The 22,973-nt window shown below is 44.2% G+C and overlaps 1 protein-coding gene across 2 annotated transcripts in view; it reads left to right on the plus strand.

The window, feature by feature from the left end:
• The first annotated feature begins 8,479 nt into the window (after positions 1 to 8,479).
• Ubqln1 (ubiquilin 1) overlaps positions 8,480 to 22,973 on the plus strand; it is a 38,475-nt gene continuing 23,981 nt past the window's right edge. For both annotated transcript variants that reach the window (XM_021180090.2, XM_021180091.2), the window contains exon 1: positions 8,480 to 8,848. In XM_021180090.2, coding sequence (XP_021035749.1) covers positions 8,696 to 8,848 — 153 coding nt within the window. In that variant the 5' untranslated portion in view covers positions 8,480 to 8,695. The remainder of the gene's footprint in view (positions 8,849 to 22,973) is intronic.

Below are 22,973 nucleotides of genomic sequence, written 5' to 3' on the forward strand. Positions count from 1 at the left end.
TGGTATTAGTTATTTTAGTCACCAAATGTGGCTGTCCCCAGAAAAACAATAACCTCTTCTTAGCCACTCTCTAGGTGATGATAATGACAAAAGAGGTAGCAGAAGAAGTGTATACTCTGAAAGTCCAGGATTGCTCGGGAAATCCTGGAAACACATGTTTCTTTTTTCTAATGGCAACCACAGGCAACTCACTCAAAGAAGGCGCAAGGAATCTGAATTTTATTCTGAATTTTATTCTGGCTCTTGATTGACAGGGTCTCAGATCATAAGCTAATGAACGCTTGGTTGAGAACTGCCTCCTAAATGTTCCAATAGCGGTCAGTGAAGACCAAAATCCTCATTTTGGTCTTATGGGTCTCCTTAAGTATTAGGAATATGTAGGGAAAGCATTTCCCGTGCTACAGGAATGCCACATTTTGGGCCTTGGAACTCTCAAGAAAGGGAGCCTCTGATTTTTAGAGCTATTTTAATTTTGGTGAGGCTTTCTGCTCTGGAACTGGTTCAGTCTGCCTTATGCCATCAGACAGCTGATGACAGTCAGTCCTCTCAGATTGTTCTTAAGAGTGAGACCAAACTGTCGCAAGTTTCATGACAGTGACTACCACCCAGAGATAAGTGATGGGCCTTGAGTCCTGCCCTCTAAGTATAAGATAGCAGGGAATGGGCTAACTGTCCCTGAGCATCTTCTCCACTAGTGTCCCTGGCCACCCTTTGCCAGCATTCTGTAGGATAGATGAATGCTATTTATTGTGTGGCATAGTCACAATGCTTTGAACCGATTGCTGTTAGGCAGTCTTCCCATAAACAAGAAGTAGACTGAATATCCAAACTGAGGGGTAGTTATCAACCATCTTTTTTTTTTTTTTTTTTTGGTTTTTCGAGACAGGGTTTCTCTGTGTAGTCCTGGCTGTCCTGGAACTCACTCTGTAGACCAGGCTGGCCTCGAACTCAGAAATCTGCCTGCCTCTGCCTCCCAAGTGCTGGGATTAAAGGCGTGCGCCACCACGCCCGGCTGTTATCAACCATCTTGGAGGTCCTGCCTACCTGTACTTCCCAACTGATGTGGGTTAAAATTTTGGCCTCTGATTAGAATCATTTTCTTCCCAGGCACATCATGTACATCACCAGTACCATGTTACACAAAAGTCAGCAGTAACATCTCACTCGGAAGACACAGGGACTTAAGCTCGTTACACAAGCCTCAAGAGGTTACAGACCTCTTGTAAGTAGAAAACTACCTAAAGATGAGGCTGCTTGGGTCACTTCAAGGAGTCTCTCGGACTGGTTGGTAGTTGTTGCGGGAAATCGTAAAAAAAAAAAAAAAAAAAAAAAATAGAGGTAGCATGGTCCTACACTTGTGTCTCCGTGCTTGTGCCTCTGCCCCGGCAGCCTAGCTGGCCATGCTCTGGCCAATTTACTTTATCTCGTGGAGATTCTGACTGTGAACTCTACAATCTTTCCACCCAGTTCATAGGTTTCCACTGACAAGTTGCTACCACGCCAACCCTGTGCTCCAAATCCCCCACAGCCTTTGTGGAGCACCTCAGGCAAACCCATGCTTGGCCCCGATACCTTTCTCTCTTGAACCCAGAGGAGCTGCCATGTGAAGGAAAACGTAACACAAACTGAGTTCAGAAACAATGGCAATTCAATCTCTGGGCATAACAACAAAATCTAATCTTGTAAACCTTATTAATATCGGATTCCTCTGGTGGCGAATCCTTGTGGATCTGCCATGGTACCAAGAACCGCTTACCCACCTGCTGTCCTGTTCTAAAGGGAACTCTCTCCTGCTACCTCTCTTCCTCCCTCCAACCCAGAATGCCTACTCGCCCAGGGATTGGCTCCTTTAATCATTAGCTGATTGGTTCACAAGAACAACACCAGGCCCATCTACAACAGGTATTTATGTGAATCTTGAATATGTTATTCCTACCATATGAACTAACCAATTGGAAGAGATGGGACAAAATTTGAGCTTCATTTAACTGGAGTGATGAATGATGATGCCACATTAGCCTTGGAGAGCATTTAAGTTAACCACAGTTGTGACCCGGTCATGACAAAGGAAGTGAAAACTCTGGTACATCCAGTATCTGGACTAATGCTTTGCGGAAAATCAATACAGACACAATAACTAGGAAGTAGTTTCTGATGGTTCATGGTATTTGTTCAGAGAGCCGGGCCTGGAGCACCAGGGAATACGGTGGTTAACTCTGCAAACGGCTCTTACCCTGCTAAGAGCCTGTGGACAGGACAGTTGTAGCCGTATTAATGCAGAGTGAAACAGTGGATTTGTTCCACAGTCTGGAGTTCAGATTGATCAGGTACCAGAAGACTGTCACACTCATGGGAAAGTGTACCATCAGTCAAGACAGCAGCCAGTGTGTGGTGGATGTTTTAAATACAATTTTTAAGGGGCTCCTCCTGCTTGCATGTTACTGTGTGTTCAAAACTTTTCCTAGCTGGGCGGTGGTGGCACACGCCTTTAATCCCAGCACTTGGAAGGCAGAGACAGGCAGATTTCTGAGTTTGAGGCCAGCCTGGACTACAGAGTGAGTTACAGGACAGCCAGGGCTATACAGAGAAACCCTGCCTCAAAACAAAACAAAACAAAACAAAACAAAACAAAACAAAACAAAACAAAAAAACACCAAGACAAACCAACCAAACAAAAAACCTTTTCCTGGGGAGATACCACATGCACACGCGTACAAACACACACACACCCTACCTACCCATCCCAGATAGTGATCCCATGGCAGAGCAAATAGGGATTCCACCAAAGTACATTTTGGTGAACCAATGAGTTTTATTGGGGTTACTTACAGGAGCAGAAATGACTCTAAGACAGCTGTATCACCAAAGCTCACCCTAGTGGGGTGACATCTCACAAAGCTGGGAACCTGGAGCACACCTTACAGAATGCAGACAAGTCAGCAGGTTAAAGAGTGTCCTTTCAGGGTTGGGGATTTAGCTCAGTGGTAGAACACGTGTCTAGCAAGCACAAGGCCCTGGGTTCTGTCCTCAGCTCAGGAAAAAAAAAAAAAAAAGTGTCCTTCCCCGGAACTTCAGTTGGTCTAAAGGTCTTTCAGGCAGCTGTCCTGGTATCAGTCTTCTTTGAAACTTGTCTGAGAATGTTCTTTGCAACTTTGTTCCTATTGATTATTCTGGCAGAGTGGGGGACCTAAGGAATTTGGAAAGTTTCAGGGATATCTAGAAATTCTGAGAATTGTTTACCTTCCTAATTAAAGCGTTTACTGCAGGATAGAATATTTCAATCTCAGAAGAAACTGTTTCACGGCACCTGTGGGTGTCTAGTCTACAAAGTCCTTGACTACATTATTGTATGCAAAGGCCACCTGCTGATCTTGGTGGGCCAGACCTCCTTAAAACGAAAGAAGGGCGTGGTGGCGCACGCCTTTAATCCCAGCACTCGGGAGGCAGAGGCAGGCGGATTTCTGAGTTCGAGGCCAGCCTGGTCTACAAAGTGAGTGCCAGGACAGCCAGGGCTATACAGAGAAACCCTGTCTCGAAAAACCTAAATAAATAAATAAATAAATAAATAAAAAATAAAAAAATAAAACGAAAGAAGGCAAATAGGGAGCCAAAGGTGACAGCGAACTAGAGGTTAAAAGATGAAACCATCGGGAGGCAGAGGCAGGCGGATTTCTGAGTTCGAGGCCAACCTGGTCTACAAAGTGAGTTCCAGGACAGCCAGGGCTATACAGAGAAACCCTGTCTCGAAAAACCAAAAAAAAAAAAAAAAAAAAAAAAAAAAAAAAAGATGAAACCACAGTCACAGAATGTGAGTATCCTCTAGAAACCAGAAAAGACAGAGAATGGATTCTCCCCCAAGTGTGCCAGAGGTGAAAGCTTTTCCTTACAGACCTGCTTTCAGTCCTGAAGACCTCCGCAGCTTTATTATCCTAGATCTGCCTCATAAAACAGTTTGAAATTGTATTACTGCAGAGCATCTACCATTTCCACACAGCTCATCGGCTTATGGTTTCCATAATATACAGCAGGAGAGTCCTTACATAGAGAAGCTCAGGAAACATTTTAAATCCAATTGCTTGGAATAAATCTATCATCTGGGGAAAAAAAAAGGTATTAGGCTTGCAATTTTGAAAACCAATTGGACCAGAGCCAGAGCCTACCTCCCAGGGCAGTTACATTGTGTTCCTCGCTTCCAGGAGAACCAGTCTTGCGACTTCAGTGAGATGGGAGGTTGTGTTCCCATGATCAGCAGCACTGTGCTTGGAGAAAATGTCACAGAAAGATACACTGGGGATATTTTCAGGCCTGTTCCCAAATCCCAAGTAAATCCCAGTTAGCTAAAAAGCAAGAGTGTGAAATACTACTAAAATTAAATGTAAGTTTATAATGGAATCTTGGCAACACTACAGACTAGGAAAACACACTAAGGTTTATCTGGAGTATTACACAGACTTGGAACTAAACTTTCAATAAAATGTGGGGTTTTTTGTTTTGTTTGTCTTGCTTTGTTTTTGTTTGTTTTGAGGTAGACCTCAAACTCTGTAGATGAGGATGGCCTGGAACTTCTAATCCTCCTGCCTCTACTGAAGCTCTTGGGCTTTATTTTATACAGATTGTAGAGTAGGGAGGTGCCCCAGTTAGGGTTCTATTGCTGTGATGAAACACCACGACCATAAGCAACTTGGGGAAGCATATGGTTTATTTTGCTTATACTTATACATCATTGTTCATCATCTAAGGATGTCAGGACAGGGATTCAAACAGGGCAGGACCCTGGAAACAGGAACTGATGCAAAGGCTATGGAAGGGTGCTGTTTCCTGGCTTTCTCTTCATGGTTTGCTCAACCTGCTTTCTTATAGAATCTGGGAACACCAGCCTAAGGATGGCACCACCCACAATGGGCTGGGCCCTCCCTCATCAATTACTAATTAAGAAAATGCCCACAGCCCAATCTTACAGAGGCATTTTCTCAATAGAGCCTCCCTCTTCTCTGGTAACTCTAGTCAGTTAAATTGACATAAAACTATCCAGGACAGGGAGCAACATGTCCATGTTACTTTTATCATCTATTTGACATGCATATGACATTGTATTTGTTTTTTTTTTTTTTTCCAAGACGGGGTTTCTCGGTGTAGTCCTGGCGGTCCTGGAACTCACTCTGTAGACCAGGCTAGCCTCAAACTCAGAAATCCGCCTGCCTCTGCCTCCCAAGTGCTGGATATTAATTCTTATACATGGGCTTAGAATAAACTTGCTAAATGGTGCTCAATAAATTCTAGATTAACTCATTCTGTTAAGGAATGCTACCTGCACCCTCCCACTCCACTCCATCCACACAGGTTTCTCTGAATAACCCCCCCCCCCAGCTGTCTTAGAACTCAAACTTGTTTTGTACACCAGACTGCCCTTGAAATCACAGATCTGCCTATCTCTACCTCCCAAGTGCACAGACTGAAGTTGGGAGCCACTATCTAGGAGCTGGCTCAGACTAGCTTTTGAGAGCTGAATGGTCTAATTTCAGGTGTTTTATGACCCAGGTGACCTCCAGTTGGTAGTTTAAAATGGACATTTGCAAGGAAATTGGCAAATGCCATCCATCAATCTTTGATTCAGTATTTTGGAATTGGGTTCAACTAAATGTAGAACAATTGAAATATGTCCGTATAATTGCTTCCAGAACAACCATTTAATAACACCCCCATCCCTGCTGCCAAAGATTCAAATAGACATCTAGACCAAAGATCAGCAAATCAATTCCTGCTGAATATTTTGGACAGGGCCCACAGGGCCCACTGGACCCCTATCTTTGGAGAAAGTTAGAGATCCTTTATCCAGAAAATTCCCATCCACATTGCCAAGGGTCCTTTATAATTTGATTCTGACAGTCATGGAGGTTAATATCATGGAGGTTAATTAATGACACCTTATCTTCCTAACTGTGATGGTTGATTGTGATTGCCAACCTGACTAAATACACCGAAGGCTCATTGTTGGCCATACCTCCCTGAGAGGTTTCTCTAGAGAGAAATGATGGGAGGGATACCCAGCATGAGTGTAGGCAGCACTATCCTAGTGGTCTGGGGTCCTGGGTTGAATAAAAAGGCAAAGAGGAGGAACTTGAGTGTAGGCATTTCCTCTTTCCGAATCTTGGTTCACAGTCCTGTGAACACAGCAGCAGGCTGCTCCCATGCCAAGTTTTCCACACTATTTTATTTCCTCAAATCCTGAGCCCAAATGACCCTTCCTCCCTTAAGTTGCTTCTTGCCAGAAAACTGATTAGAGCAATGAATGAGGAAAGTAACTTCATAAACCATGCCTTGTTGCTATAATTCCTTCCCAGGGGACAATATAAGCAATGGCTACCCCTTCTCCTAAAGTCTCAACAACAAACCAAAGCATGATTCCACCAAAGTTCACTAGAAGAGCCCAAGTTTATTGGACTTCCTTACAGAGCATGGCGAAGGGTTCCTTACAGGGACGTGGGTGCTCCAGGAAAGTCTTTATGCAGCAGGGATGAGGGCCTCAGCCACATAGACGGAATCAATCTCCTCTTCTCTTCTCTTCTCTTCTCTTCTCTTCTCTTCTCTTCTCTTCTCTTCTCTTCTCTTCTCCCCTCCCCTCCCCTCCCCTCCCCTCCCCTCCCCTTTTCTCTCTCCTCTCTCTCTCTCCCTCTCCCTCTCTCTCTCTCCAAACCCCAGTCTACTTTGACCTATTTACTCTAGACCTTCTTTGTGGCTACTTGCAATTAAGAAAGCATTGTAAACAACAGGTGGTTGAGAAAGGCTGGATACTTCCGTGAGGGTCTTGTGACCTTCCCTACCTCCAGCAAGGGGTGTGGTAGTCTGTAAGGCCAGCTGGAAGGAGCCTTTTCCAAGAAAGTGCAGCTGAACTACCCAAGATGGCAGTTGCTTGAGTGGCTGGAAGAATTCTTATTCACAGCATGCCGTAAACATTAGAGATTTTCAGAAATAAAATATAGACAATTTCAAGGGTATTCTATAAACACACCAGTGGATGTTATCTACAACTAATTTATTTATCAGAGCAGAACAGATCGGGATTCTAAAGGAAAACGGAGTGAAGACTTTCAGGGAAATGTGATGTGAAAACAGAAAGTTAGACAGGGAAGGTGTGTGTGTGTGTGTGTGTGTGTGTGTGCATGTGTGTGGTTCATCATGGAAGGCAGTCTGGGTTAGTGCTCAGGGAGAATACAGCATGGAGGGAAACCATACAACAGGGGAACTAATAAAGTTGGAAGGAAAGATAAATGTATATATATAAATATACAAGAGAAAATTCCAAAATCCTTGCTTGCCCAATGGAGGAACTTTCTACCCCAAGAAGTAACAATTTTCTCACACTTAGACATAACGCTTATAACTTCTTCCTGTGATTGAACAATGCTGGCAGAAATTTAAGTGATATCAATTGACGCTTGTATCGCCATTTTATACTTTGAAACTCTGACCCAGATTTCAAAGAGCTCTGCTAAGAAGTGTTTATGCAATCGTAGTTAATCATAGTACAGGGTTCGATGGCCCAAGAGCAGAACTATGGAATGTCTTTGCATATTTGGGTCACGGTACACTGTCAAGAGTTCACATTTGTGCAATGCTGGTTAATATAAAGAGCTGGACTGTATTACACGTTATCTTTACGAATAAATGACGTGGGATCCATACGTGAAATAACTTATGTGTGCCTACATTATGCCGAAAATACTTTTTCAACCATTATCCCTGATGCCACCTCAAGCCCGAGGTGTACAGTAACTTAATTGGACAGAATACAAAAGGCTCACATCATCTAGGCTAACTCCTACCCGCTGGGTGGACAGTCCTAGGCATTCTGTTTCTGCCCCCACGCAGCTTGGAAGATAGACAATATGGGTTGCCCTATCTTCTGACCAAACCGGTTTGACTCCAGGGAGAGAAGCTCCGGCCTCACTGAAACAGTGAGCACCTGCGGATGCATTGGTTGCTCACTGGCGTCTGTTTCGCGGTCCTTTAAAGACCTTTCTCCATGGGTTTAGCTTTCAAGCCCTGAGCACAAGACAAGGCAATCGCAACTCCTTCCACCCGGGCGCCAACACTACGCTTATTAAAATAAAGTAGCTCGCCGCTATTTCATAAGCCGACGCCCACGGGGACCAGGTGGGGAGGATACCGGGACCGTGAGCAATGGGCCAGACGTTTCTAGCAATTTCGCTGGCCGTGACGTCATCTTAGCGCACCATCACGGTGCCTGGCAGAAACCCCGTTTGCATTTCTTTCAACGAAGAACGGGAGATGCGAAGTGGGTTAAGTTCTCCCGCCATGCCCAGCGCTCTATCGACCTGGAGGAGCCCGCGCTTCGTCCGCCGGCTAGGAAAGGATCGAGCGCTGCCATGCATGAGTCGGCTCCTTGGCCAACGCGCTACCCGGCGTGCCTCGCGCGGCCGGCCGCCAGGAGTCGGCGCGGCTACCAGCGCGTTACCCAGAGTGCCCTGCGCGGCGCCGGCGACGAGCGTGGGGGAGGTGCGGGAGGAGGAAGCGGCGGCGACGCGGAGAGTCCCCGCGTCCACACGGCAGCCGATCGCCCACCCGGGGCCTGCACCGGCAGCCCGCGTCCACGCACCCTCGGCGGCCCCGCAGCCTGTCACGCCTCGCGGACCCGGCCGCAGCCCGCAGTGTCGCGCTCGCCTGAGTCACCGCCATGGCCGAGAGCGCAGAGAGCGGCGGCCCACCGGGCGCGCAGGACAGTGCGGCCGACGGCGGCCCCGCAGAGCCCAAGATCATGAAGGTCACGGTGAAGACGCCTAAAGAGAAGGAGGAGTTCGCCGTGCCCGAGAACAGCTCGGTCCAGCAGGTGAGGGCGCGGGCCGGGCGGCCGCCGCGTCGCTGACGGGGCGGGAAGGGCGGCCTGGCCGGGCGGCGGCCCCGGGCAGCTCCGGTCGGGCCCCGCTGGGTTCTGCTGCGTGAGCTGTGCGGGGCCGGGCCGGGCGAGCCGCGCGGCCTGGGCTGGGCTGCGTCGCGGCCGCCGAGCTCCGGGCCCCAGGACCCCACTTCTCACAAAGGGCCGGGCGCTGCGGGGCGGCTGGGCGCGGGCGGCGCTCGTCCTTTGGCCAGGCTGGGTGGGGGTCATTGTTTCACCTGCCTGCTAATTGGGGAGATTTAGGAGTGAGAAGCACGTGAAGGGTTGGTTCTCGGTTTTGAATGCTGAACTCCTTCCCATCTTCGATCCTCCTATATAAAAATTATGACGTGGAACTTGTTTTCAGTCACATTGTGATAGCTCACGCCTGAAAGGAGAAAAGTAAATGACTTTGATTCATTGGCGACATGCTGTTTCTGTTACAATACTTCCGTCATCGCTTAGCTGCCAGTCATCCGATAGGTTATTGTTTGATCTTTAGGGAGACGAGACAGACACCTAGCTGGGTCTTAGCGTTTGCAACAAACCTGCAAGAAAGCACAGTCGGTGATAAGGGGAATTCTTATCAAGTGATTGCTTTAAAGTCTATTCAGGCAAACAAGCCTTGCAGTTAATTAAGAGCCTTGGGAGAACCAGTCATGTATGTTTCAACACAGTCTAGGGCACTTGAATTGTTGACAGTATCAAACATTGTAAACAGTCTTATGCGAGGAAGCAAAGTATCAACCACTGGCATGTACGTTTAAGTTCTCTCAAGGTTTATCTAGTTCCAAAGGTGAGGTCGGGTCTTTCTGAAGCAGGAGGGTGTGTAGCACCGTTGAGAGAAACTCGTGTTGCTTGAATCGTTACCATTGTTTGTTAACGCTGCTATAAAAAACTTTACCTTCTTTATATTTCCAGCAGGTCTGTATGTCACCCACAATTGACATTTTCCAGCCTTTTCTGCATCATGCATCTCTCATGTCTAAAAATACACTTTAAAGTTGTAAATAATCAGTATTACCCTTATAAGGTCCGCAGGCAGCATGCATGTTAGTGGCTTGAGAACAACTTTTTTTGAAAAATGGTATTCCACTTATGTTTGAGGCTCGATGATGGGACATGGTTGCCTTTGCTGGTTTTCGCAGATCTGTCTACACCTGTATCAGCCAAGCACGTGACAGCTGAAATCTGTTACAGTTGACTACACACTTTTCGTCTTCCGTTTTCTCTTCAGTCCAGCTTTTGTCACCTCTGTGAAGATTTTTATTTTCCCAACAGAGTTTGAGTTCGAATAAGCAGAGTCCTCTGTAATGTGGTCTTTTGGATAACGCTTTTTTTATTCTTTGTCTCACTCAGCATACTTTTTTGAGATTCATCCTTGAGGAGGTCTGTACCCCTCCCACCACAGAGATTTGCATACTAGGCACAGCCTCCAGTCTACCACTGAAGCAAATCCTGAGCTCAGTACTTAACTGCTCAGTGCCTTTCCATGAATGTGCCATAATCTGCCAGGGTTTTTTCAGCTGGTTGTAGTTCTTGAGAACAGCAGCAGCCTCATATAAATCCTTTAGAGACCATATGCTTTTTTTCTGTATTAGAAGAGCTCTGGTTACACTTTAGATCTTTGAGTTTTTTGTTTGTTTGTTTGTTTTTGGTTTTGTTTAAAAGACAGGTTTCCACCCCGTAACTCCAGCTGTCCTGGAATTCTGTGTGTAGACCAGGCTGGCTTCAAACTCATCTGCCTCCCAAGTGCTGGTATTGAAGGCATTCACCACCATGGCCTGCCAGTTCTGTTTAGTTTTATAAGAAACCTGAAAAGTGTACTATTTTGCAGTTCAGTCAACATCATATGGGTGTGTGCTCCTGTCCCTCTGTCTCCTTGGTAATATTTGGTATGAGCAGGGTTTCTTGTTCTTGCTGTTGTTTTCGTTTCTCTGTGAAGCCCTGGCTGTCCTAGAACTCACTTTGTAGACTAGGCTGGCCTCGAACTTAAAAATCCGCCTGCCTCTGCTGAGATTAAAGTCATGCACCACCACTGTCCTGCCGTTTTTGTTTTTTGTTTTTTTTTTTTTTTGTTTTTTTTTTTTAAGATTTATTTATTTATTATATGTAAGTACACTGTAGCTGTCTTCAGACACTCCAGAAGAGGGCGCCAGATCTTGTTACAGATGGTTGTGAGCCACCATGTGGTTGCTGGGATTTGAACTCTGGACCTTCGGAAGAGCAGTCGGGTACTCTTACCCACTGAGCCATCTCTCCAGCCCCGTTTTTGTTTTTTTAATTGTAACTATTTAGTGAGTGTGTGGACATAATTAAATTATGAAGCTCTTGAGTCTTCCTGAGAGTCCCAGTTTAGTTTTCCATCTTCCTGGCAGCTTCCACATTTTATTTTTGGACATTAGAAATAATGCTTTATAAGTAGAAAATTTATTTAGGTGAGCATCTATAGGTTTGTGGGTTCTTTGTTTTTGTAATAGTGACACTAGAATTATAAATTCTGTGGAAGCTTATGTTTTACTATGCTGTAACTAAAAATGACGTTAATGGATAAAAGTAAGGCTTTCCTAAGGTAACTTATTCTAATGTTGGTTAATGTTTAAAATTTTATCTGTTGTTTTCTGTGGGCGCAGAAAATGTGATAAAAGTTGAAAGCATAGCCTGCACCACCAACTGAAAGGACATCAAATGCTGGCTGAGTCTGGGGAGTGCACTTAGAAACACGTGCCAGAGTTCGATAAAGCAGACCTCAGGTGCTCATTCGTAAAGTTCTTTTCTTAGCACAAGAAAAGGTCTGCCATTCTGTAAGTTAGACTTTCCTTATAGAACTTACTAGGTTTGGTATTTGCTATAAAGTTTGTCCCTGAGTAATATTTGAAGGCTGTAAGATATCCTTGCAAATGGTTAATAGCAATTGTGATTGGGACTGAAGTCAGCAATGGAGCATGTGGTTCAGGAGACCCTGGGTTGAATCCTCAGTGTACCCCACATTCTCTCTAATGTAATGGTAGGCCGATGTTGTCAAATGTTTGATTCTGAAAATTCTTAATCTGGGAGGGGGAAAGGAGGAAAAAGATAATATTGAAGGCTTAAGCTGTTAGGTAAATCACATTTTAAAATGTTATTTAAGTTAGCACACAAAGGAATGAGTTCATCATGGCAAGAAATTCTCTCTTTTTAAGAGTCTGTGTGTGTTAGAGAGAGACAAAGACAGAGTGAGTGAGCGAGTGAGTGAGCAGACCCCAGAGCCTCAGGAAGGAGTGTGGACATCTCAGGTGCCAACCCCTGCCTTCCACCCTGTTCTGTGATCAGATCTCCTTGCTTCTTCAGTAGTCATAGGCAGCTGTACTCCCTCTCCTAGGATTTTTTGTTGGTAGCCCCCTTGTGAGCACTTTGTTTTTTTCGAGACAGGGTTTCTCTGTGTAGCCCTGGCTGTCCTGGAACTCACTCTGTAGACCAGGCTGGCCTCGAACTCAGAAATCCACCTGCCTCTGCCTCCCAAGTGCTGGGATTAAAGGCGTGCGCCACCACCGCCCGGCTGAGCACTTTGATAACAGGCTGGGCATTACTCGGTCTGGGACTTTGAATTCCGTCCTCCTTACATTTGTTTGGCAAGTGCTTTACCCATTGAGCCATCTCTACAGGTTGAATCCTCCATTTTCGATTTAAAATCTCAATGTGTCTGCGTAGTGTAGGCTATTTATCAATGTTATTTATGTGAGTGTGTTATTAACTAGGTGAAATTATCTTAAGCCTCCTTGGTAATTTGTAAATTAAGTTGGTAATTTCTATTTATTTAATTTTGGGAAAGGGTGTCACTCTGTAGAGCAGACTGGTCTGGAGCTCCTTTTCCAGTATGTCTACTTGACTGTTGGAATAGTTTCTGTGGCTTCTGTTGTGTTTTTCTGGATAGCATCTTACCCAGAGGCTGGTTTGAAGCAGTGATGCAGGCTATGCTAAGGAACAAACATGTCCCCGAGGTTAGTGTTTTGCAGCCTCTAACAAATTTGCCAAAGAACTGATTTAGTGATTCTAATTAAAGATATTGCTTAATTTTCCTTTAAAACTTAAGAGACCATACAGTTGACTTTTTTAAGCCATAAATTGTGTCATTTTAAGAAGAGCATTCCTAGGCTTGTATAACTATCACCTCCAAAAGAAACTCTGTTCTTCACTGTCTGGGTTTAAGAAACCAGTTCTCTCTCCCTGCAGAGCCCAGGCTGGCCTTGAGTTGGCTGTCTCCGCCCCTGCCTCCCCAGAGTAGGATTATGGTTTTGTCTTGTGTCCACCTTACGGTGTTTTTATAGATCATCCAAATTGTAGTCTAGAAGGACTTTCCTTAGAACAAAACAAAACATTTATTTATTGCTCATATGTGTGTATTTGTGTGTGTTGCTGTCAGAAGATAATTTTGGGTCCTCAGGATTGAACTCACGGTGCCCTGTGTGACATCAAACACCTTTACCCACTGAGCCATCTCCCTTGCCCCAAGTATTTCCTGTGTTGTGCCTAGTGATATGCCACTATATGGATGTATACCACCTTTTATTTCTTCCCTACCTGCTGGACATGTGAGTGTATTTTTGTTATGAATAATGTCTCCATGAGCACTCATGATTCATGTGTTTTTCTGTGGACATATGGTTTCATTTTTCTTGGGTGTAGACCTAGAAGTAGCATTTCTGGGTCGCATAGTAACGGCGTGTTTAATTCTGGGGGGAATTGCCAAAGTATTTTCTAAACTGGCTGTTCCAGTCCTTTCTCATTGACACTTGCTGTTGACAGTGTGATTATACTTGTCCTAGTGACTGTTGAGTATCATCACTAAGATGCTGTTCAGTATCTCCAATAGCCTTGTGACATGTCCACAGACATGTCACAGTCATTCTGAGATAATAATGTGTTTTTGTTTAAAATGTCACAAATTATTTTTGGCAGAGATTTTGAGATTATGAGATATTTGCAACACACAGGAAAACTCAGCTGTCCTCCATTAGATTCAGGTGATTTTGCAAATTGGGCTAGCTAGATGGATGGATGGATGGCTCAGTGGGTAAAGCCAGTCCTGACACCAGAATCGTTTTTTTTTCCTTTCCTTTCCTTTTTTTGTTTTTGTTTTTTTTTGTTGTTGTTGTTGTTTTGTTTTTGTTTTTGTTTTTTCGAGACAGGGTTTCTCTGTGTAGCCCTGGCTGTCTTGGAACTCACTTTGTAGACCAGGCTGACCTCGAACTCAGAAATACGCCTGCCTCTGCCTCCTGAGTGCTGGGATTAAAGGCGTGCACCACCACGCCTGGCTGAAATGGTGTCTTGAGACACAGATTGCTGTAGTGATGTAATTAAGAGAAAGGTAGTTGCTGAAAACGTTTGAGGACTGGCATCACCAAGTTGCTATTGCTTCTTGACTGAAAATTACATTCTAGCTTGCTGGTAGTCTCCGACTTCTGTATTTCTCCCCTCCCATTTATTCCCAGTGTAGTACTTGAAAATTGTTAATCAGATGGTGGACACTAAAGGTCCATTTATCTCAAAATCTGAGTTAGTGGCAGGGCCTGATGATGGTTTCCTGCTTCTTCATTGTTGTTGATGGCATCCCTCTCCTTGATCTTTTTAGTTAGCCACACTGTGTATCCTTGACCTGTTACTACATTTAACCCTCTGCCTTAGGACTTTTGTACAGCTTGTTCTGGCCTGCCTCCTACTCTTTGTTGGCTTCTACCAATCGTTTACATTGTAGAACAGAGGTCGGTTTCTCAAAGAAGTGTGCCTGACTGCCCAGGCATTACTGGGGTCAGTTGTGGCATTTTCTCACAATGCCACTAGTACATGTATGTGTGTGCCATTTATTCTAGTTCAAAAATGACATAGTTAGGATTATTTAATGCTTCTGTGCTAGGAAGGGACTATGATGTCATTGTATTGTTTCTAGAACTTGGTGCATGGTATAGACTCCCTAAACAGTGTGTCTGTGAATGAATTTGGAACATTTTGTGCAATGATATGTATTTAATATTAAATATCCATTGTGGAGCCTTACTGAGTGAAGCATATACAAATGGATACAGTCCTCGGGAAACCTCATCTCAACCTTCTCTCCCTGAAATCTCCTAACTCAGAACTCTTTCTTTGAGACAGGGTCTTTATGTAGCCCTGGCTGTCCTGTAACTTTCTATGTAGACCAGGCTGGCCTCAAACTCAAATCCTTGTGTCTCTGCTTCCCAAGGTCTGGGATTAAAAATATGCACCAGCATACCCAGCACAGCTTCACTCTTTTAAAGATGTCTGTCTCTGTGTGTGTGTGTGTGTGTGTGTGTGTGTGTGTGTGTGTGTGTCATCAGGGAGTTGGTTTTTCGGCTGAGGAACCAGGGTTGTCAGGCTTAGGTAGCAAGTGGTTTTTCACCATCCCTCTCAATGTCCTTAGTTTTTAAGCTAGAGAGTTCCTCTGACTCGGAAAATGACTTAGTACTAGCCATTTTGTATCAAAGATGGCTTGTAACTGATAGCAGTTATTTTATTAATTTGTCTCTGTTATGTGTACACATGCATGCCAGGGCATAGGTGTGGAAGTCAGAGAACATCTTGTGGGAATTGTTCTCCCCTCCTTCTACCACGTCAGGCCAGTTGAGCAAACTCAGGTCTTCAGGCCTAGCTGCAAGCACTTGCTGAATCATCTCACTGACCCCTGACAAATTTTCGGATGTGTAGAGAAATCAGTTTTTTGCAGAGTCCATGTTAAACTTGTCAGGGATTGCCAACCAGTTCTTCGGGAAAAACAGCGCTGATGTGTAGTGTTTACTTGTTTGTGTGTAGTAAGTAGTCTCACAGTGGTAGATTCAAGCAACCAGTATTAAACTGCTTCAAAAATTACTAAAAATTAACAAGCTATTGCTTAAGGTGGGTTTCTTAGACAGAGGGCAACTATGGCTATGCAATTCCTGTCTGCCTTTTAGAGCCAACTAGACTGGCCTCTAGAAACAAGGTAGACTTTATGTCGCCCTTTACTGAAACTGCAAGCTTCTGCAGCTTGTTACAATGCTCACTGGAAGTCTTTTACTATGTTTCCTGGTAGAATGGTGTGAGGGGGCTGAAAAGCAGATTAAGCCATTAAGAGGGCTGTGGGTTGCTCTTGCAGAGGGCCTGGATTAGATCACTAGCACCCACATGGTGGCTCTCAGCCTTCCAGAACTAGTCTCAAAGGACTTTTTGAGTCCAACACCCTTTTCTGGCCTCTATGGGCACCATGCACATACAATAAAAATAAAAGTTCTTTTTTTAAAAAAAAAAAAAAGCATCATTGAATCATTGGGGCTGGAGAGATGGCTCAGAGGTTAAGAGCACTGACTGCTCTTTCAGAGGTCCTGAGTTCAATTCCTAGCAACCACATGCTGGCTCACAACCATCTGTAATGGGATCTGATGTCCTCTTCTGGTGTGTTGGAAGACAGTGACAGTGTACTCATATAAATAAAATAATTTTAAAAAAAAACAGCATAAAAACATAATTTTCTGGGCAAGCAATAAAGCTGAACTTAACTTTAAATTTGTTAAGGTAAAAGAAAAACTTTTTTTTTTAACAGTTATTGTTGTTGTTTTTTTTTGTTTGTTTGTTTGTTTTGTTTTGTTTTTCGAGACAGGATTTCTCTGTGTAGCCCTGGCTGTCCTGGAACTCACTCTGTAGACCAGGCTGGCCTCGAACTCAGAAATCCGCCTGCCTCTGCCTCCACGTGCACCACCACACCTGGCTTTTAACAGTTTTTTTAAATTAAATTGTGTGAGTGTATATATGTGTGAAGGTATATACACCATGGTGCCACCAAATCTTTGGTCTAGGTCTTTCCACCTTAATTAACCAGTCTAAAAAGACCTTCAGAGTTGTGCAGAGGTTTGTCTCCTAGTCTGTTGTTATCCTGTCAGGGTGACCATATTGACCACCATGACCTTTTCTAAAAGTGAAGGCACAGGTTGCAAATTCCTTATTGGGAATGGTTAAGATCAGAAATACTTCAGGTTTTGCTTTTTTCCTTCAGGGGCGTATGTGCATGCAGCGTCTGCGAACACACAAGCACACACACATCATGCATGCAACAGGGCTTCTCTATATAGCCCTGGTTAACTTTAAGCTTGCTCTGTAGAGCAGGCTCGCCTTGGAGCTCAGAGAAGTCCACCTGGTTCTGCATTCTGAGTGTTGTAATTAAAGACATTCGCCTCCACCACCCAGCTATTAGATTTTTTCTTTTTCTCTTTTTCTTATTTTGGTTTTTCGAGATAGGGTTTCTCTGTGTAGCCTGTGAGTCCTGGAACTCACTCTGTAGACCAGGCTGGCCTTGGAACTCAGAAATCTGCCTGCCTCTGTCTTCCAAGTGCTAGGATTAAAGGCGTGCATCACCACTGCTGGGCCTTATGAGATTTGTGTGCGTGTGAACATGGGAGGTACCCCCAGAAGCCCCAAGATGTCTGATTTCCCTGCAGCTGGAGCTGCTTGATCAGGGTGCTGAGGACTGGGCTCGGCTCCTGCACTGCTCCTGCAAGAGCAACAAGAGCTCTTAACTGCCCTGTGGTCTATTCAACCCCACATCTAATTTCTTTCTGAGAGCTAACTCATGAGTCAGCCAAGGCAGCTTCCCTTTGAGGAGGATGTAAGCAAGGGCTCTTAGCCGCTGCACCTATCACTGTCTTCTATCAGTATGAAGAGCCATGAACTAACATCGCAAATCTGAGGGGAGGTTGGATGGAGTCTGTTGTCTGTGGCAGTAATTGCTAACAGCACTTTATTTCTTTGAGAGAAGGTGAATTCACATGTGTCTAGCAAGAAAATTTTAGAAATTTTCTAATAAGCATCAAATGAGGTGATGTACCAAAAAATTATATACCTGTGCAATAAAGTGATGATTAACAAAGAATTGTGTGTTTGTGAGGGCACATCCACATGTCTCTCCTTTGTTGCCCTCTGTCTTGTTTAGGGTACGAGGTCTCTTATGGAACCAGGAGCTCACGGTTTGTCGAGAGTATCTAGCTCCAAACTCAAGGTAGCCAAGGATGACCTTAACTTCTAGTCCTCCTGTTTGATCTCCCAAGTACTGGGATTGCAAGTAGTGTGCCCAGTTTATGCAGTGTTAAGATTCAGTGTAGGGCCTGTTGCTTACAGATACGAGGCAAGAACTCCACTGAACCACAGTTCCCAATCCCACACCTCTCTTTAGAAAACAGATATTATCCTCTGCCCTCTCTTCACCTATAAATGATTTTCTTTGGTTTGAGTTGTCTACAATCACAGGTGGCTATTGTTCATTTGTTCTTGAATTAGACTAAATAAATGTACAATTGATGCACATTTTGGTTGTTTTCATTATTTGGTTAAACCCATCAACATGTCCAGCCTGTTAGATAAATAGTGGAACTGTAAGGTCTTGGTAATCAGATCCAGTGAATACAATGAAATGTGTTTATAAATCTGACTGGCTTTCACTTCAGCCTGCAGTTTATGCGGCAGCCAGTGAGTCTCTGTTGTAATTTAGTCTGTGGACAAGGAAGAGCACCTTTTCCTGATGTGAGGATCCTGCATCTGGATTGTGTTTCTCACTAATTTCTAGGAAATCTTTGTGCTGTTTGTGCTGTTGGTTTTATAAAAGATGTATTTATTGTTATTATGTGTATGTGTGTACACCAAGTGCATGCTGACACAGATAGACGCCAGGACAGAGTGCTGGATCCTTTAGAACCAGAGTTGAGATGGCTGTGAGCCACCATATTGATTATGAAGGAACCAGATTTATTCTCTACAAGAGCATCTCAGTGCTCTCTCCAGCCCTCTGCTGTTTTGTCTCTGGCTTCTTCACTCTTTAGTGTGTGTGTGTGTGTGTGTGTGTGTGTGTGTGTGTGTGTGAAGTAAAATATTTTTTGTTCACTTAGAAAGTGGTGTCTTTCTTGTGTTTGATAAAATGTCACTGGAGTACTACTTGATAAAGATTCCAATTTTTTACTACCGGAGGATCCAGCAATACCTCTCCTGGGCATATATCCAGAAGATGTCCCAACCGGTAAAAAGGACACATGCTCCACTATGTTCATAGCAGCCCTATTTATAATAGCCAGAAGCTGGAAAGAACCCAGATGTCCCTCAACAGAGGAATGGATACAGAAATTATGGTACATTTACACAATGGAGTACTACTCAGCTATTAAAAAGAATGAATTTATGAAATTCCTAGCCAAATGGATGGACCTGGAGGGCATCATCTTGAGTGAAGTAACACAATCACAAAAGAACTCACACAATATGTATTCACTGATAAGTGGATATTAGCCCAAAACTTAGGATACCCAAGATATAAGATACAATTTGCTAAACGCATGAAACTCAAGAAGAATGAAGACCAAAATGTGGACACTGTGCCCCTTCTTAGAATTGGGAACAAAACACCCATAGAAGGAGTTACAGAGACAAAGTTTGGAGCTGTGATGAAAGGATGGACCATCTAGAGACTGCCGTATCCAGGGATCCATCCCATAATCAGCTTCTAAACGCGGACACCATTGCATCACTAGCAAGATTTTGCTGAAAGGACCCAAATATAGCTGTCTCTTGTGAGACTATGCAGGGGCCTAGCAAACACAGGAGTGGATGCTCACAGTCAGCTATTGGATGTATCACAGGGCTCCCAATGGAGAAGCTAGAGAAAGTACCCAAGGAGCTAAAGGGATCTGCAACCCTATAGTTGGAACAACATGATGAACTAACCACTACCCCGGAGCTCTTGTCTCTAGCTGCATATGTATCGAAAGATGGCCTAGTCGGCCATCACTGGAAAGAGAGGCCCATTGGACTTGCAAACTTTATATGCCCCAATATAGGGGAATGCCAGGGCCAAAAGAATGGGAATGGGTGGGTAGGGAAGTGGGGGGCGCTATGGGGGACTTTTGGGATAGCATTGGAAATGTAATTGAGGAAAATATGTAATAAAAAATATTAAAAATTAAAAAAAAAAGATTCCAATTTTTGAAGTGTGTCGATGAATTTTGACCCGGTGTCAGCCTGTTTTGTTAAATGTGCTTCAAAAGATGCTTATTGAGGAAGTGGATCGGCCACTAGTTTTGTTTTGAGTTGTTTTTTTAAATAATTGTGTGCGTTTGCGCAGGCACATGTACAGGTAGACCAGGGTTACTATGTAGACCTCCATCTTAAAGAGGATGTCTGCTGAGCTCACAGGGGTCACCACATCTGCCTGAGATGCCCCACATTCTTCCCCCCTTCCCTCCAACCCCTGCTGGGCATGCTGAGGATTTAACCCAGCTTTACGTATGGGCTAGGCAAGCACTGGCCCAGCTGATCAGCCACAGCCTTAGCGCTAGTTCCTCTCTTTTTGGCAGTATGAAGAAGTTGTGTTTAAATCCAGCAGTATGGTCCTGGGGACATTGGTTTCTGTTTATCCTACCTGTTGTGCGCATCTCTCCTGTTGCTCTCAGATCAAGTTGTTTGCCTGATTCCAGCTGCCTCTTTTTTAGGTTGACAGGTATATACTATTTTTATGTCCTTTGGAGATTCTCCAAGGATTTTATAAATTGTCCCCATCAGGAAGTATGTGCTACTTGGAGAATAATACATAGATCCTAGAGCTCTTAACTCTGCATGCCCCGGATTCCACACCTTTCTCTTTCTTGGTTGGTCTCTGTCAAATGACACAAGGTATATAAGGACTTCATAAAATTGGCATTGATGAAGAATTGGCTGTACAGTTTTTCACTTTTCTTCCTTCATCCAGGATGGTTTTCTTGTCCTTGAGGGACGCTGTTACAGTTCCTAAACTGCCTGCCTACTGGGTGTCACAGTCTCTGTTTCTGAGTAAGAAAAAGATCCTGTGAGCCGCTATGTTTGTCTTTACATTTTAGTTTAATTCTGGGGGACTTTTATTGGATATAAAACCCTAGGTCACTAATCCTCCCTTTGGAAAAACGTTTATAATTGTAAGTGCAAACAGGTGGGGCCTGGGAGATGGTGCTACTCAGTGGTGGAGAACTTGCCTAGCCTGCAGAAGGGCCTGGGCCTGAGCTTGGTCAGTGGGTTGGAGTCACATAGTAGGTTTGTCAGCTTTTGCTTGGTAATATACATCTAAAGTCCCTCCACATCCTTTCATGACTTTAGAGTGCACTTCTTTTCAGTGCTTATCTGAACGCACTACACATTATCTACTGAGGAATTGACAACTATGAGCGAAACCTTTGTAGATATGCATGAAGGTTATAAAGTGAATAGCTTGTAAATATAAAGGAGTGGTTGCTGAATCTCATTCTGAGAGTGTGTTTAGGCAGTGGCCCTTCATTCTGCAGTCTCACCCCGTGAAGGCTTTTCTGTTGCTCCATACCCTTGCCAGCACTTGGTGTTGTGGGTATTATGAGTTCTGGGTGTTTTAGCGAATGTCTGTTGTTTATCTCTTTGCTTTAGTCTTACATCTCTCTGGTTTGATGGGGGAGCATCTTTCAAGGTAATTTGTTGCCTGGATATCTCTGGTGAAGTGCCTGCTTTGGCCCATTTTGAAACTGGATTGTGATTGTCAAGTTTTATGATTACATTCTTTGTGTCTTTGGACAATAGCTGGTTATCAAATATGCCTTTTGCAAATTTTTTTTTGCCTCATCTGTTCATCTTCTAATTTCTTGAAAGATGTTTTAAGTGGCACACAGTAGGACACTTCAATGGCTAGAGACTGATGAGAGCAGGTTCCCAGCCCCTCTTTTTCTTTCCCTTTTCCTTGCACTGACCAGGGCTTTGAAGACCAGGTGTCCCCAGTGCACAGCTCTGCTCTGTAACTGATTTTAGAGGGAACCCTCTACTGGCTCTTAGTTTAAGGCTGTGCTTGACATAAGTTTGTAGTCACACTTCTGTTTACAGATGAAGGGAGGGGCTTGTTTTGTTTCCTTTGCTGACTTTTGCCATGGAGGGATGCTGTTGACATGCCTTTCTGGTGTTTCCTGTGGCTGTTCCCTGTCAGTTAACCTAGGTGATACTTGACTTACCCACATGTTGATTCAGCCTCCCATTTACAGATGATGCTTTCTAAAGTCATATTTTGTATTCTTTGAAAATGTGTGTTTGTTTCTATATGTATTTAGATCATGCCCATCCAGCCTTGCCTCCCTCCACGCCCCCTAGAGCCCACATGAAACACTAACTAGATCTGATGGTGTTCTCTGTTGAGGAGCAATCCTGTTTTTTTTGTTTTGTTTTGGTTTTGGTTTTTTTTTTTTTTTTCCTTCGCTTCCTTTACTAGTTTTGGTTTCTGAGGGCTGTGTGAAATGAGGTGAGAAATGGCTCTATAAGAGATTGGGTGTTTTGCTAGTTTTCAGCTTTCAAGAAAATGGGGAATCTTGGGCAAAGCTTGCTTGCAAGTGTGAAGACCTGAGTTTAGTCCATGTGTGCAGTCACCACATTCACACACACAAGGAAGGTGGGTGGTGAGCATGCAGAAAGGTGCACAGCACCATTGTGTTATCAGGAGAATACAGGTCAAAGCTGTTGGTGAGGCTCTGGCAGCCTTCCCTCCGGTAGAGCTAGGAGGAAAGTAAGATGAACGGACACCAGCAGTCACCAGGGATGCTGTAGAGATGAGGGAGCTACAGAAAGAAATGGTGATGCAGAACACAGACTAAATATAACTTGACTATGGCCCAGGAACATTGCTGAGGGTATCTTGAAAGGCAAGGTCTGCTGTGGAGGTAGTTACAAGATGTTTCAGTATAAAATAAAGTAGTTCTGTCCGTTACATTGGTGGAGATCACAGATAGGTGGGTACAGTGAAGAGAGGAAATTGCTGTTTCAGATGGTTTTTTAGATATAATGGTTTCTTACTTTTTGGATTTGTTTGTTTCTTTTTGGCTTTCAAGACAGGGTTTCTCAGCCGGGTGTGGTGGCGCATGCCTTTAATCCCAGCACTCAGGAGGAAGAGGCAGGTGAATTTCTGAGTTCGAGGCCAGCCTGGTCTACAAAGTGAGTTCCAGAACAGCCAGGCTACACAGAGAAACCCTGTCTCAAAAAACAAAAAAACCCCAGGGTTTCTCTGTGTAGTCCTGGAACTCAGTTCCTCAGTAGA

The sequence above is a fragment of the Mus caroli genome, unplaced genomic scaffold, assembly GCF_978045245.1.
Source record: "Mus caroli unplaced genomic scaffold, Mus_caroli_1 scaffold_15, whole genome shotgun sequence".
In the NCBI taxonomy this organism is placed as follows: domain Eukaryota; kingdom Metazoa; phylum Chordata; class Mammalia; order Rodentia; family Muridae; genus Mus; species Mus caroli.